Source organism: Uloborus diversus, chromosome 4 (genome assembly GCF_026930045.1).
Source record: "Uloborus diversus isolate 005 chromosome 4, Udiv.v.3.1, whole genome shotgun sequence".
NCBI classification, from domain to species: Eukaryota; Metazoa; Arthropoda; class Arachnida; order Araneae; family Uloboridae; genus Uloborus; species Uloborus diversus.
Window position 1 is genome coordinate 124,428,325 of NC_072734.1, and position 17,675 is coordinate 124,445,999.

Sequence of the window (17,675 nt, forward strand, 5' to 3'; positions counted from 1 at the left end):
AAAATAAATAAATGTTGAAAAGAGAAATCTTTTCTCACTTCAGCAGCTTCATCTGACATAGTTGTAATCTCATTCTTTAAAATATCTCTCAAGTACAACACATGACAAATTTTAAATGGGCATGAAATGAAATGAAATTTCAAAACAACAACAATTTCACTTCCGTCACATGATAATCGCGATTATGATACACACATCTAAAAATGTGGATCTAAAAACTTCCTACGCAGAAATTAGAACCACATTGCTTTATTTATAATACTATTACTAAAGTTTCTTATAGAATTCAAACATAACGTTGTATTTTATTTATAACACAATAGTGAAATCGCGTAGAGCCTTAGCGAAATGACATCCAGCCATTAACTGTAAACCGTTGTATGTTCTCCAAGCGAGCGAGAGAGCTCCGTTTTCAATTCTGCCAAATCTCTTTAATAGTTGACTTTTCCTAAATGTAATTCGTAAACAACTGCGAAATCGAATTAATAGCAATAAGTATTCATTAGTGAAACAAATCCTATATCCTAATGATTCTTTTATGTCTCTGTCTATCTATCTCTTCCAATAATTAAAGATTAAGGGTATTTTGATCGCAAATTTATAAATCGTTCACTAAAAGTAATATGGCTTTTAAAATCAAGCAGGAAAAGACAGGTATTTTTTTTAGTGTTTTAAATGTACTACTACAAATCCTTTTCGCATTAAGATGTTTATATTTTGATGTTTGTAGTCTGTGCATTTATCATTGAGAAGTACAACATTGAGAGATGTTTATATTTTGACGTTTGTAGTCTGCATTTAGCATTGAGAAATACAACGCAATTAAATTTTTTTCTATTTCTCCTCATACCTCTAGCTCCTGAACTTGAAAATGCTAGGTCAAAGTTAGAAGAGGCTTTGCAATTTATTGTGGAGAAGACTGATGAAAGGTATGTCAGAAAAATAATTAAGTTTTTTTTTTGCCTTTGTTACTGTTTGATAATCTATTATTTAAGATACATTTTTCTTACAGTCCATCAACATCAGGGGATGAGAGCAATAAATGTTTGGATGTGATTATAAAAAAGTGAGTACATTTTTTAGAAAATTTATTTAATTAATGTTTAGAATGGATTTTCATTGACTTAGCTAGGGTAAAAAATAAGAACAAAAGTAGTTTAAAGTTTTTGCTTTGATAATGACTACAGGTTATATTTTTATAATATGAATATCATAATGAAATTTTTCATATTTTTTTTGCCTTCCAGAAAATATTCTCCACTCTCATCTTTACTTCTGCTGGCTTGATAAAGTTAACTATTTTCCAATAAATATTCTTTCTATACAATAATTTACAGTTCAGTTCAAATTTTTCCATTCTAGGGAGCCGTCACCAGTTTCTTCACCAGCCAAAAAACCAGCAACTAGAACACAAAGGAAACGCCGCCGTAGGGACGATACGCTGAATAAGAACACAAGTACGTAAGATCTATCTGCTTGACTGATGATTTGCTTGTTCTATTAAGGGAGGGGTCGAGTTTTGCAGTTTCAAAAAAGTGATTTCTTCTTTTTTATCTCATCTTGTTGTTGAACATTTCAAAAATATATTCCCGAAATTTCAAGCAAAATTGGCAAATTTATCAAGTATTATTTCCATTCCTTCACAATGTAGCTTTGACAACTGCAGACGTTCAGAACGTCAGTGCTGCTTGTTTGGGGTTAGTTAAATATAATATAAATGAATAATGAAAAAAGAAAAGGCTGAGAAAATCAAAGCTGCTACAGGGACAGTCTTCTATGGAGCTGGAATTGATGCCTTTTAGATTCTAAAACTTTAAACGTGTTTTTCTCAAAGCCACTTTTTCGAAGTCGGTGTTCTTTACTCCCATTTTAAAACCAATTGACCGATCCATTTCAAATTTTGTACACACATTCTGCATTTAAAAAACTTCCCCCCATGTTGAGTTTTTGTGGAAAAAAGCACTTTTAATTTTAAACGGCCGACAAATATTTTAAATTAAAAAAAAAATCTTAGAACATAGGGGGGAGCATTAATTAATGTTTTGAGTAAACTCGAATAGAATTTGGTTTCAGATAAATGTCAGCTGAGATACAGTGAGCACCGAAAATCATCTTTCTCCAAAGGTGCTCTCTGAAAAGCTCTGTCACTGACATGTCTGTGGATATTTTTTGATCAAAAATTTATAGAATATTCTTAAAACCATACATAATAATACGCAAAAGGTTTTAATAAATAATAAAACCATTTTCTTGAAAGAAATTTGTAAAAAAGTTGAATTTTTTGATGCTGAAAATCCTACCCCTCCCTTAAGTAAACCTCATAGATCATTTCAATCATTTTAAATTAGTTCTATAATATGCCTATTCTATAACGCAGCATTTCCTTTTTTTTAATGTGGAGTTCTACATGCAATTTAAGAGATTTTTATTTAATTTTTACTCGAACAAGATAAAGTATCAATAGAAGCTTGCCATTCACAAAAAATATTCATTCCTTGATTATTTGAATAATTTTATAGTAAAACAGTATGTAAAAGTAACAATAAAATTCAACTACAAAAAATGTAGCTGCTGTTGATTGCTAAAAATATGTAGTGAATAATTTAGGCACTATTTTTTTCACTGTCATAAAGCTACCTGAAGTCCTCAGAATTCCCACCTCGTTATTTCAATGTTAACGCTGCCGCTGACAAAGCCTGGAATGCAGAAGTCCCATCGCCACCATGTCTCTGTGCTTTTGTTTCACTTTTCCCAAGAAAACTGACTAAAAGTGGAAAACCCTGCATCCTTCCTCTTTTGACTGTTTACCAAAATAAAAAAAAACATTTTACTTTAAGAGCGTAAAGAAAAAACGCCTTCACTGATGCCCAACGATTGTGGAAAATGGTCTGTCATATACTCTTCATTCATTTAAGCAGCTCGTTTGATTCAATATTTGGCAGTTTTTTTTATATTAAAGCTGGATTTCATTCTTTTTTTGATTATTTGATTTCATTAACACGGCTGATTCAATTAACCACTGATTCAGGTACAAGGCGTAGGGCCAGATTTGGAAGTGTGGAGGCCCCTAATCAGGGTTCGAAAAGATCATCATATTTCCGAAAACATCCGATACTTTAAAATATATCCGAATATTTTGATCTGTATATATGTGTATATATCCATTTTTTTTTTCGATCCGTGAAAGTTAGGATATTTTGTAAAAATTTTACTGTGGGGGCCCCTTTGTTGTGGAGGCCCGGGGCAGTAGCCCGCCTGCCCTCCCCTAAATCCGGCCCTGACAAGGCGCTCACTGTATCGTTTTGCAAAAAAAAAAAAAAAAATATGAACTAAAATATTTTGAGGGTCATCATTATAAGAATGTTGCAAGCAAATTCTAGTCTTCAGACAACTTAAAGGACCAAAAGATTTTCATTGTTACCAGACCTAAATGAAATTTAAAACTGTCTGAGAACAAATAATTTCTTAAAAGTTTTCTGCAAAAAAACCGTTGTACTTTTTTCGAGTCTTATATCAAGACCACCAGCAAAAATTTCAAGTTGAAAGCAAGTGAAGTACCACAATGAAACCAGCAAGTTTTTTCAATTACTTTTGTTTCATTTTCAATATTATTAATTGGAGGAATGTCAAAATTGACAACCAACATTTGTTGCTCGCCAAAAAAAGTGATAATACATAAATTTGTTTGAAAAATATTAAAATTTATCTGCAAACTTTGAACATTTTCAGCAAATACCGTTCACCTGCTTGTCTTTATTATCAGGGTCTGATTGTCACCAGATTGTTACTATATAAATAAGATCATTGTAACCAAATTCAATTGTAAGTGGTTTGATGTGGAAATTGACATGATTTCAGCTTGACATAAACATCTTAGAATGTGTATGCCTCACATTTATGTATTCATATTTCAGATTCCTACATAATGAAGTTATTTGATCGTGCTGTAGACTTGACTCCTTTCAATGAGCAGACCCCTCTATACCCCATCTGCCGGGCCTGGATAAATAATCGATCACTGTTCAGTGACATCCCTGAGACCAAAGTAGAACCAGTAGTAGATAACCCTGAAAATGTGGAAGAGACCGATAAGGTAAGTTTTTGTGCCTAGTTATTACCAGGGCTGTGGAGTCGGAGTCGGACTGATTTTTGGGTTAAGGAGTCGGAGTCGTCAGAAAATATGCCCACTCCGACTCCGGGCTTCTTTTTTTCTTTCCTTTTCACTGACTCTCCTTGCATTTTTTAAAAACTGACTACCAATTGGTTCGATTACATGCGTAAAAAGATACTGATGAGAAAATAACTGCCCTTATGGCAATCAGCTAGCTTGAGTGCTTACCGAACTTTCTGTAGCTGTCCCCTAGTTTGCTTACTTTTTAACTTAACTGATAGCAACTGCCAGCAAACGGTTTTGTTGCCTAACATTTTCAAGTAATCGCTTTCAAATAAAAATAGAAATATAGTGTTTTGTTCGATCTCAGTCATAAAATAGTAAAAAAAAAACGTAACAAATTAGTAAGTCGAGGCCCGTAGCTAAGGTTGAAACGTTTAAGGGTGATCGGCAAATTCAAAGAAGTTCTGGCGCGAAAGCACGAATCCAAAAGATTCGATGAAATAATCTAATGTTTTTTTCTTTATTAAGACTATTTCTATAAGCTTGGTTCTCACTAAAAAGTATGGAACAAAATAAATATAAATGATTTCTTGATTACAACACTCAATATTTGTAGTTAATCTTAAAATCTTCATATTAAGTTTAATTCTAAAGCAGCCAATAAAATTTAAATTAAAAATTTAGCAAAGAAGAATTATAGGTATAGTAAAAGCTATTCGTACAAATTTGTATACCGCCACATTTTGTGTAAAATTAGCTCCTGACGTATATGTGCCCAATTTTCGCTGAAATTTTATTGAAATAATTTTTAAAATATATTCGTGAAAATTTTCAGAATTAAATTACTTATATTTTTTATAAACTCTGAAATTAACTTTGGGTGTCATCTACCAGATGGGTGTCCCCCGGGGCAAACACCCCCTCCGAAGAACTTGGATTTAGAAAAAAAAGCTTTTTTTCTCTCAAGTTACAGCTTTCAAAAATTGAATGCACACGATTTTATCAATATCTATTTGTTAAACATTAAAGGGGGGAAAATTACAGATAATCCTTTTCAAATTTAAAAAAAAGGGATTTTTAAGTCCTCTCACTTTTTAACTAGTAATTATTGGAAAATGTGATTTTTAAATTGAATTTCTAACGTTGTATGCATCTTGGGTTTACAATAAAAACAAAATGCAAAATTTTCATCAAAAGGAATAAATGTTTCAATTTCTGTTTAGAGGTTTTCCCCCTTCCCCTGAAATTAGAGAGGGAGTTGAAAAAATACAATTAAAATAAAATGTAAAAAAAATCCGGAGTCGGAGTCGGCCATTTTCCTCCCGACTCCGCAGCCCTGGTTATTACAGAAGTTTAATTGTATAAACATGGATTGGCAACTTCAACAAACTATAAGGGGCACTGCAGCCACCGTCTGATTGCGGATGAAAAAGGTAAAACAAACGCACGCCTTAGCGTAGAAAATGCTAATAAACCTAGTAATTTTTGATTGTATGCATGACTTTTTTGTTTTATTCTTTTTAAAGTCTTGTGGATATTCTGGCGCACTTAGAAAGAAATGAGAATACAAGAAGCATTACTAAACGTCAGAAATTAATGCAAAACATGGAGTTTGTTGTTCCAAAACAGCCATTTCTATGATGTTGAATTCGATATTTATCAATTTTTGATGGAACTCCACACATGATAAAAATAAAAATGGTTTACAACTGATATGCGAAATCTCGCCAAGGGTTCTTTACTTGCACAATACTACCACTATAACCCTAAACTATAAATCTCACTATTTTGGCCATGAAAATTCTCAGTGTTAAACATTTTCCATTTTGTTCTATGATAATATATTCAAGAAAATATTTTGCAAATTGTCCATTCCAACTAAATTCTGCAGTAAAATTAGGTTAGTTAAATTAATTATTTTTAAACTAGGTGGAGATGAAAGCCTTAATTCTTTTGCTAATGTTATTAAATTCTTCTTTCGAGCTTAAGATTAAAAAAAAGAATTTTTTATAAATTCACACAAAAAAATAAAAACAAATTTACCTGGTATAAAGTTATCCTCTTTTTAAAAAAATGCATCGAACAGACGAGAATTTATACTAATGCGGAGTTTGTTAATCCAGAGTTTTCTTGTGTTTACATTTCCACCATTTACTACAATCATCTCACATTTTAGAGGGAAATAATGAAAACTAACATTATTTTGAGAAGCTGGAGAATCCCATTAAGGGACGAAACAATTTCTGTTGCTGAAAGCAATCTAAGACACATCGAATGCGTTAATAAATACTCATAACAAACTGCTTATGTTTACCAACAGACACAGGTGGAACGCAATGTTTTACCTTTTTCTTTAATTTTATAAATCACCGCAAGGTAGCATATTCGAGCGCTGGAGTTGCGAATTACACCTGATGCAATTTTTTATCGTTTTTAGGGAAACTTTAAATAGGTTTAAAATGTGGCTAATAAGGCTTGCCTGACGTCCCAGTGGCGTCCTGGCCAGATTACTTCGTGTCCCGGAAAGAGATAAATTTGATCACAGATGACCAAAAATAATTATTTGTGAAGGATTACTTTAAATAATAACTTTGTATTTTCTGTACCTCAAGGCCAGACTGACATAAGTCCAAAAATTGTGATTTTCTTATTATTACTGCATTGTATGTAGACTCCTTGCCCATATCATGCCAGGCAAACGTAATTGTAAAAATAAAAAAAATCCTTTAATTATTTACCAGTGATAAAAAAGTGCAATTCGTATCCTTAGAATGCCAGACAAATGTTTTTCCTATCTCCTGTAAAGTAGCGATTATGTGACTTACGTTACCCTTTTTCTGAGGTACAGATTTGAATCATTGACCTGTAAAATTAATATCAGATTAGCTTATGAGGATTTTTACAGCAAAATTAAAAAGAAAAAAGACTTTTTTATTTCTCATTTGAAGTTTTTAAGTAACTTTAAAATATTTACAAGTAGGAAATAAAATGTTTAAATGTATCTGTGTGTGCTTGCATCATGTACTATTATTACCCCTGGTTTAGGCTCATAATTAGTAACTTTTTGAATACTTGCTACGCTGGACATGGGGTATGTAAACTTGACCCAGACAAAGCAGCAAAAGTAAGCAAAAAGAATTCTCTTGATTTTAGCACTGCTCACTTTCACCAAGTTATTGCATCATCCGTCATACTGTCATGATTCAGTGTACAAAAGTTATTTTTGCATTTTTCCCTGTGCATAGGTTTTGAAAAATATTTTCAAAATAGATACTAATTGCACAACAATTTTTTCCCCCCTGCAAGTGATGTTTTGTGTAGTCACTTATAGTGATGTAAGTCATACTATCAGTTTAAAACAAAATAAAAAATAGAAAGTGTCTTTCTTCTTAATTTTTTGATTAAGATGTGATAGTATGCTGATGTATTAAATATTTTTTCTCTCTTTATTTTAGGCTTCAGAGGAGGATTCTACAGAAGTTCGCCACCTGCCGCCTCCCTTCCCCGTTGCCAACTTCGGGAGAGACTTAAAGATACCCTCCCCTATTCCACAACCAGATGAAGAATTCACTATTTGTTCTGTTAGTTTTGTTCAGAAATTTGTCATTACGATATTTGTTTTGAGGTGGAAAAGCTAGTTGATCAATGCTATAAAACTCCCAGAAATTTTTAGAAAGGTGCTGCATTTTGCTTTATTTAAGGCGACATTTGATGCACCCATCTGATTAATTTTATTCTTTTTATGTGTACAAAAAATGAAAATTTCTGAGTTTCAGAAAGGGTTACATCCTTAACCCCCCTAGCTCTAGTTTAAATTTTATGTAGCTAATCACTTTCCCCCCCCCCCCTTCCCCATTTGTTCCTGTGAAAATCACGAGCTAAACTTTCGTTTTCTGTCTCGTGCTACGATATTTCCGGGCAAAAGTGAGAAATATCACAGGACACTTAAAGAACAAACAGTTCAAGCTAAAAAAATTCCAACATTCAAAACTGAATATGTATATTGTACAAATGCCTTAATTTATAAAATTTTCTTGAAAAAAAAGCCACTTTTATAGCTATTTTCTCAAAAATAATAAAATTGTTAATGGGTAAAACAATTTATTTTTTATTCAAATATAGCAACCTTGATGATTTATATTTGTAAAGCTGCTTTCTTCTTGAATTCTTGCTTGGGAAAGAAGCTTTGTTTTTAATTTAGTTGCGTTTTTGTGTCCCATATCCCATAATGTATCTGATAAAAAAAAAGGACAATTTCACAGAATTGCAAAAAAAAAAAAAAAAAAAGACTGGTTTTAATTCAATGGTTGAAGTTCTTAGTGGGAGATCCTTTAATAATTTATTGTAGGTACAATATCAGTTAATTCACTCTACTTAAATCCTTTGCTATCTCATAGAAAACATTAATTAATGCTACAGAATATCAATTTACTGAGAACAGACAATCCAAAACAAGTAATAAGCTTTGAAAATCCTCCTTGCCTCCCTCCCCCCCCCTCTCCATCAATTATGATTTCTATCAAACCATTGATATACATTGAGTTTCTGAACTCTTACTTTTATTTTGAGATAAAAATATGAGTTGGTAATCTGGTTTCAAAATATGCAAAAAAAAGTCTATAAGCTTGCATGTAAATTCTATTTGCTTTGACCTAAATTTTAATTCATCTTGCAGTATAAAGTTTGGAATTATAGAGTAGCCTAAACTAGATTTAAAGAAAACCCAGATTTTTTTTTGTTTTGCTTTCTAAATCTTTATAATGCATATTTATAATGTAGCAATTCCCCAATATTTTGGTAAACTTTTAAGTCTTACATCTATTGAAAGAGTGAGTTTTTGAAGAAGCCACTTATGTTTTCAACACTTCATTTATTTTCAGTGTAGATAATTATTTCTTGAAATTTCTAAATCATTTTATTTTGAACAGGATGAACAGGCCATAGTTCCCAGAGAGTTGTTGCTGGAAAATCATTTACAAAGGTGGAAAGCTGTAAGAAGGAAGTAAGTTGCTGCTTTGAGTTTAAAAATTTATCAATACAGTAAATTCATTGCGTTATAAGCAGTTAGAAATTTTTTTGTAATCAATGCTAAAACTTGTATAATCATTGCATAATGTTTTATCTTATTCATAATTGAAGCCATAAACGGTCCTGTTTGGACTTTTATTTAATAACAATCAAATGCAGTCAGTAGAGTATTGCACCTTGCAATTCACCGAAAGTTGTTTCTCAACCAATTAGTAGGTCATAACTCAAAAACTTGCTTGGAAAACACATGCATAGAAGATTAGACTTAGTGTGAAGTTGAAAGTTTCTGTTGCAAATTTTTTTTTCACCTTACATGCAGCAAATTCAGGAATTATATACAACACTAAACAAAAGAAAGTTTAAAAACTTATAGCAAAAAATAGTAACAGTCCTGATTATTGGCTGTCGGATTATCCACAGGTCTTTTCACATTTTTGTTTTCTTTTAACGTAAGATTGTGTTATTGTTCGCTTTTAGATTTTGCATATATTATTTGTTTTCAATGTTAGTAAATGCAATGCAGCAATGTTTTCTGTTATTACTGTTTTTTAGCTATTATATAGAGTAAGTGTCGTTTTTTACCTATTATTCGGATTATCCGCGATTTCTGCTTATCCTCGGCTTTTAAAAAAAAACTTCAGTAGTGAGAATTAAGGTTGCCTAAGCTTTGTAGATGATCTTGATTTATTGTGCATTTCTTTTGTGTTACTTGCAATTTCAGTTGATCTTTTTCCCATTTTTTTCATAGGTGGAAAAGCTACAGAGTCAATGAAGATCGTTTCATCGAAAGTGGCATAATATTGAGAGAGATGTTTGAAAAGTAGTATTCCTCATTCAGTTTATATTTCTTATTATTAAAAATATAAGAAATTGCAAAAAAAAAAATTCCGATTAAAATCACTATGTGGAACTGAACCAGTGATTTTTTCGAATACTGCTATGCTACAATGGCTCAGATGTTTACTAATAAGCAACTGTCCATGAAAAAGCAGGCATTCCCGCATATGACAAATCTATATTTAATTTCAAAACATGTAATAATTAAAACTTTTTTTTTGCCCAAGGAATCACACGTGTGGGAGTGGTTTCTTTAAGCAAAAAAAATTGTATTTTTTTTTGAATATTTTGACGTGAAATATAAAGCTGTAAAATGTTGCATAAAATGACTTCCTGTTGATCGGTTCACTATTTGTTTCTTTTTGAAACTACAGTGAAACCTCACTCAACGGACACCCCTTATTATGAACCTTCATTAAAGGGAACACTCACCTAACTGGATGCAGACACAGCTTTTTTTTTTGTAAAAAGGCTTTTTACTCTGTCATTAAAACTGACACTGACAGACAATATCAGCAAAATTTGTCTAGTTTCGCCATGGGAGGGGGGAGAGAGATAAGAAGATCATTAAAAATCCCCTAGATTACAGTTCACTTCTAACACAACAGGTTGTTCATCACAAATGGAGGCAAACAGAGAATTAAGTTAGTAACACCCTTTCGCCACAAGAAACCATAACATTGTATTTCTCCCATTAAGAAAATGCACTACCATTTCAGAAGCTGACAGGAAAAAAATCTGCCGACATCTAAAGTGAACGTAGAACCCATTATTTGGGGTAGAGAGTACATTTTAAACTCTTGGGAACTATTCGGATTTGGAGAAATGCAGCTGTTGGTCATTGAGTGGGGATAAGTAAACAAGCCACACGGTAAACTGGCCAAACGTTTTGTCCTAAAAACTGTGTTTCTCTCTGCAGTGGCGTTGAGTTTTGAAAATCAGTGGGTGTGCTCAAACACACAGAGTTCAAGGGGGGGGGGGGGGCGGGTTCAAACAAGGGCAAATTTTTAACATTACTGTCAAGAAAATGCATTTTTTTTTTGAAAGAAAAATATTTTTCAGAAAATATAAACTTTTACTTTGGGTTTTTACCACAGAATAATTCCACAAGTACAAACAATTGACTTAATTATTACAGAAACTTATGTTGAATATCTTTAAAAAGTATAAAGTACTTAGAAAAATTCAGAAAAAATATCAATATGAATACATTCTCCCTCGTATACTGAATAAAAGAATTTCATACGTATGTTAGGAACTTGATTGAATGACGAAACGGTCGTTTTTTGAATTTCGACTTTGTTCTTTTTCTATTACAAAATACATGAGGCTCAAGTGGGGTTGATTCAAGATTCTTTATTTCTTAGGTTATAAGCCCCATGGTTTTGGTTTACTTTTTTGAAATTAAAATGTGCAAATGCTGTAAAAATTTTATATTCATGCTTTTTTTGCCCACTCAAAAGTTTATAAATATTGAAGGCCCAGTTATATATACATATATTTTTAATGCAGATCTCAAGAAAGAGATGAACTGCCAGCAAACGATTCTTGGGATGCTTTGAATCCTACCAACTGAACATTACAACAGTGATGTATAAAATCACAAGTAAGTGAAAATAAAATGCTTTTTATCAGTCAACAAATGAATAAAGTTCTAAAATTGTTAATGTTTGCACAGTTACAAGAAATCAACTTTTGCAACTAAATGCAGAACATGTAAGCTTATGGATAAAAGAACCCATGCAACAAAAAAGCAATAAAAAAGATTAAAATGGCAAAAAAACAAAGAAGCCATTAGCTATGAGAGCAATGAAGTGCAGATGAAAATAATCAATAAGGAAAATTGCAAATTGAGTCAAAAAGGTATTAAATTTCAAGTGAAAAATCCCATTGGCCATGGAATAAAACCTAGTAGAAAAAGTTAAAACAACTTACTTACAGTTGTTCTCAATGCATTTATCACATGTTCTTTCTTCCATAACCTTTTGTCTTCTGCATTAAAAAATAGGTTCCTTATAACCCGGAGAAAAACGGTCGCTAGCAATATCTGCTTTTAAAAAGTTTTTTGTCAATTTATTTTCAACACAAAGGAATGGTTTTATTTCTAATAAAATGAATGTTTAGTAAGAAGGAATTGTGTCAGAAATAATGCATAATTTCCTAGTGATATTTACATAATTATATTTTTTTCAATCAGTATTTATTTTCAACAAAATAGAGCCTTCTGTATTTGATTGATGATATTGCTAAATATTTCAGATAAACCAGTGAGAAGTAATCCATTTGAACTGTCCAGATTTGCTGTTTTAATTATTTAATTTTCAAAGTGTTGTAGCATCACTTACTGCAGTGATTAAAGACATTAACATTATTTGTATTATACATTAAAATTTTATTTAAAGCTTGTGCATAGTTGTGACAGAAACACAATTTTTAAGGATTGTGATTGTTCATGTAATTATTGCTGTGTATTAAAGCATTGAAAAATGTTTGTTTTTACATTTTAATTTGGTTTCAGAAAGCATTAATGTTTATGTAAGAAACAATATGAATCACGTTATTATATTTCCATTTTCCAATTCAGGTGGTGCACCCATCTAGTAAGTCAAAGAATTATTTAAAAGGCTATTACTAAAATTTTTGAGCAAAAAAAAGTCAATTCGGTGCCAAAAAATCACCTCCATGGCATTCAGGTTTAAGCCTGTGCACTTAAAACAAAAATATCTTTTCAATGACATAATGGTGTGAGAGAATTTTTTGCTCAAAATCAAGCCTACACATTGCATTAATGTTGTATTCACATTTCACTAATGCTGTATTATTTCCACATTATTTTTCTGTTAGTTTGTTTGATTTTTCAAGTGCAGTAAAACTATCAGTACTCATATTACGATAAAATAACTAAACAAATATATTTTCTAACAAAAAAATTGTACTAGGATAGCATTACAAAATGAGGTTACGAAAATGGCAGGTGGGGGGGGGGGGGGCAGACCAATTCTTATATGAAAGAAGGGGAGTGCAGATACAAAAAGCTTGGAAGCCACTGCATTACATAGTAGCAATACTAGAAATAAGCAGTCAATAGTTGCATTTAGGGATTGCAATACCGGACCAAAAATTCAATACCAGTATTCGGTATTTTTAAAACATGATACCAGAATACCGGTATTAATACCCAGTATTTGAAATTTCTAAAAAATTGCTTGAAAACATATTGTTTCGTTGCTACATTTCATAATTTTGTACAAAAATTGTATTATTATGAAAACGTATTGTGAACAAATATAAAATGAAGGAACAAATGTCATAACAAAAAATCAATACTAGTAAAAAACATAATGCATCCATTGAATTGTCTCTAGGCCTGGAACTTATTTTAGTGCTCAACTTTCCTACAGTTGAAACTACTCTTTCTGAATTTACGCAGGTTGGTGGTACTGTTAACAATGCGTGACACACCTTCTCTAATTGCCTAAAAGTATTTTATCTTCAAAAAAACAAGGTCTGTAGCATGTTATTTCTGGATAAATCCTTTTGTGTGTGTGTGTTTCTTTCGTATTGTGTGTATTTCTATTATTTTTTAAATTTAAAGCTAGTTGTAAGTTGTTTCCTGAGAGACGATACTTTTCCAATACTAACATCATTTGCTCTTGAACAAAAGGGGTTTGTGTTTACTTTTTACTAGCCCTTTGGTTTGAAATTTACAATAAACTTGACTAAATTTGATCTTGTTGGTTTCTCTTATTCGTTTTAGCTTCCTTTTCAAACTTCTTTGCAATTATAATTCTGAAAATATCTTTGAATTCGTGGAACATATTTATTCTTTTCAGCTGTGCAAATTTTAAAGGCAATATATAATTTCTAAATATTATCTTGCCAAGTATGAAGCCAAATAGTGAGACGGCACAACAAACCAATACTGGTGCCAGCAAATTGCCATTTGTAATGCTAACAAGAAACAGTTTTGTCAAAATTGTACAGTTGGACAAATATTTAAGAAAATGAGTTGATGAGTGCATCACATGACTTCGTTTTACTCCAATTTAATGTCATTTCTCCATCATTGACAATTTTAATGTGATTCAATAGTTTACTCTCTAAATATCACCAACAATGGCCAAATTGAAACCAAATTTAAAAAAAAAAAAATCGCCAAGATGGCGACCAAAAGACTGGTGATATATCGCCAAGTGTCCGCCAAATTATAACACCACTTGAGTTTACATCGAAATTAACAATGATTTCCCCCCAAAAAGGGAGGTGCACAACTAGACTCCACTAGGAGTCTACGTACCAAATTTCAACTTTCTAGGACATACCGTTCTTGAGTTATGCGACATACATACAGACGTCATGAGAAAACTCGTTGTAATTAACTCGGGAATTGTCAAAATGCATATTTTGCATGTCTATACGTTCTTAGGCACTTATCCACTTGTGGTTGGGTCAAAAAAAAAAAAAAAAAACTCAACATTCTTCGGGGGTGAGCAAAATGGAAATTAAGGTCTATTTTTGAGTGAAATTTTTTTCGTGAATACAAACCTTCCTTTTTTGTAAAAGGAAGTAAAAATCATAAAGCATACCTGCAATTGATGGTGTGAATAAATTGTTCATCGGACAAAAGGGGGGGGGCATTCAAACTTACACTTGAAATTAATTTTCTAAGAGGAAAAATTACTGACCAGGGAAATGTAAAAAATAAATACATGGTGCACAAAATAATTTTGTTTATTCTATTCATGCTTTTGAAGCTAAATTTTTACATCAATAGATTGATTTCGGTTCTGTATCATGAGAAAATAAATGTTCATTTAAAATATAAGTAGATATTTAATAAGTTATATTGAAAATTTTTGAATTAAAACTATTTATTACTTTCACCCAATACCAAAAATACCGGTATTACAAAATTGCAAAATTGCTCGAAATACTGGCATTCGGTATACCAGTATTGCAATCCCTAGTTGCATTGTAATTAAACAAATAAAATTTCATATTTTCTTTTCCAATTTTTCATTTTAGTTTTGTTTTCAAATTTTCAGTAGTAATATGTTCATCTAATTAGCAAATCAAACTGCTAAGATCAGTGGGGGCTCCTGGAAGGGGCCAGAGGGGGCCCAGGCCCCCTCACTTTTTTCAGATAATTTATAAGTTTTTATTTATTTTCGTGCGTACGTTCTTGAAATTAAAAAAAAAAAAAAAGACTACCGCGTATAATCCGCGATTTAACTGTGAAGTCTAAAAGTTATTTGTATTTTTTACCTCAACACCAAAGCATTGAACCTTGATATTTACAGCAGGATTCGCTGAGACCGTTACCTTGCCTGTATGTTGTTTTACACAGCTTGAATATTCTTCTTACACGATTCAGGCTGTGTAAAATAAACAACATACCATAAAAGAAGCCTTCATTTGCACAAGATTAGCCAGTTTGCTCCTTTCTTGACTTTCTCTTCAAGTAATTAACATACTATAATGACAATTTAGAAAAGAAATCATTGTATTTTATATTAGTTTTGAAAAAAACCTTCAAAGGTATTGTTTCACGTTTTTAATTTAGTTGCTAAAATTTTATGTTGAATCAGAACTTTATTTTTCTGCATCGTATTATCCGCTGATTGTACAAAGATTTTTTTTTTCCAATCCACGGGCGAGCTCTAGAACCCATTCTTGTAAAAATCTTTACTGTTTGTCTACACTTGCGTTTTTGCAACTGTAATTTCGAAAAATTGAAGGGGGAGGAGGAATTGATTTTTATCTCTTTTTGAAAAAAAGAAAAGAAAAACCTAGCGAGGAAAGTCTCGAAGCTCAATCCCTTACGGCCTATAACCACATTTTAAAGTTACAATGTCTACAAATTTCAGCAGAGTCCCCTGTACCGTTCTTCCTTCCCCAAACATCACCAAAAACTGTCGCAAATTGCTTTTTTAAAACGACAAATTTCAAAATTGAGAGATTTGGTGAGCAAATCAAATCAATAAAATTGATGAGATGTTTTCCTATTGTGCCCCCTGCCACCCATCCAATTAAAATTATTTTCTAGTTGCGCTACTGTGTGTGTTGTGTTTTATGTACGTGTGTGCATATACAGTGGCTCCCAAAAGTGTTCGTACACTTTGAAATTTTTTAGTAAAACCATAATAACTGGAAACTGAATTTGAATATGAAGTCCAATATTTTTTCACATCATTCCTATGTCATTCTAAATACAACCCATTGGTTTTTTAAAAATATTGACGGATCTTCTTTTTGTAATGGGTTAAAAAACGAAGAGACAGAGAAATAACACGCTATAAAAGTCATCGTAGATCGAATATTTTCGAATAAATTCATGATTAAAATTATCATATGCCGTTTTATTAATGTTTTTGCATTGTGTTGACCCTTATAAGTCATTCGGCTTTAATTTTTTGTTTATTTATTCCTTAATATTGTGCTTATTACTATAAAATCGCTGGTATTCGTAAAAAACCGCAGACACCATTCAAAATTTGATTTTTTTTTTGTCCACAGTAGCGGTAAATTGCTTTGAAATGTCTACAAATTAGTTAATTTATTTGTTTGTATCGTAAAGTACTTGATAAAATGCTTTAAAGAAAGGAATCGGACCGAAAACAAGATAAGAAAAGGTCAACTGGCGAAGTTGACAAAACGTGATCGGAAATTTTACGTTAAAAAAATTATGAAAAATACACATTTGAGTGCTGTAAAAGTTTCTACAGAGTTAAAAGAAAACTTTACGCTTAATTTTTCGCCAAGTTTTCTGATTAGCTAAATTTAATTGAGCCTCTTACTGCAGAAATTTTCTTGGTCGTGCGAAAAACAGAAAACTTACACTTTTTGTCTCAAAATCAATGATAAATAAGCTCAAAACGTTTTAGAATTAAGTCTTACTTACAGATAAAAATGAATTCAACATTTTTGGTTAAATTCTTGTATAATTGTAAGTATAAGAAAAAATTAGGAACTTAATCCTAAGAACTTAGTTGGATCAGTTAATCAGGAGGTTGGAGGTGTTTTAGTGTGAGGGTGCATATCAGCATCGGGACTTGGTAGTTTGGAATTTTTTGATGAAATAGTGAATCATGCTGTTTCATTAAATATTTTAAAACCCAATTTTGAACTCTTTGCCAAAAATTTGGTTATTGGAAACGACTTTTTTATCAAGATAACGATAAGCACACGGTTTTCAAAGTTTGCATCTAGTGCTTCGAAAATTGTCCGTAAGTTTAGAAAATATCCCTCAATCTCCCAAATTTGAATTTAATGTAACGTATTTAGAGATATCTGGAGGTTAGATTACGAAAATACGGCTTTAAAACGAAAATAGGGCTAGAAACAGTAGGGTCTGGTGGGGTAAAGTGGTCATAAAATCGTAGGTTTTCAACTTTGGTGGATAATAAATACAACAAATAATTTAAACACCTCAACTTTTTTTGTTGTTATTTTACATTGTATTATTAAAGAACACAGTACATTGAAGTTTAGAAAAAAAAAATATTGATTTAATTAGTTTTATAACACTTTCTTTTCCCTTTGTATTTATGACTACTTTACCCCATGGGATGGAGGAAAGTGGTCATAGCATGGGGTAAAGTGGTCATAGTTAAAAATAAATGCAAAACCGTATTAAATAACCCTAATATTTGTATATTTCAGTTATTTTTATGGTTACAAGTATATGCACTAATAT

General features: G+C 31.7%; 1 protein-coding gene across 1 annotated transcript; it reads left to right on the forward strand.

Moving 5' to 3' along the window:
- The first annotated feature begins 397 nt into the window (after positions 1–397).
- On the forward strand, positions 398–12,450 carry LOC129221215 (protein lin-37 homolog). Its single transcript, XM_054855670.1, has 10 exons — positions 398–654; positions 857–929; positions 1,013–1,066; positions 1,363–1,457; positions 3,915–4,093; positions 7,570–7,695; positions 9,043–9,116; positions 9,891–9,962; positions 11,492–11,585; positions 12,239–12,450. Exons 1-9 carry the CDS (start codon positions 624–626, stop codon positions 11,553–11,555), a joined length of 768 nt encoding a protein of 255 aa, XP_054711645.1. The 5' UTR covers positions 398–623; the 3' UTR covers positions 11,556–11,585; positions 12,239–12,450.
- Positions 12,451–17,675: the final 5,225 nt, after the last annotated feature.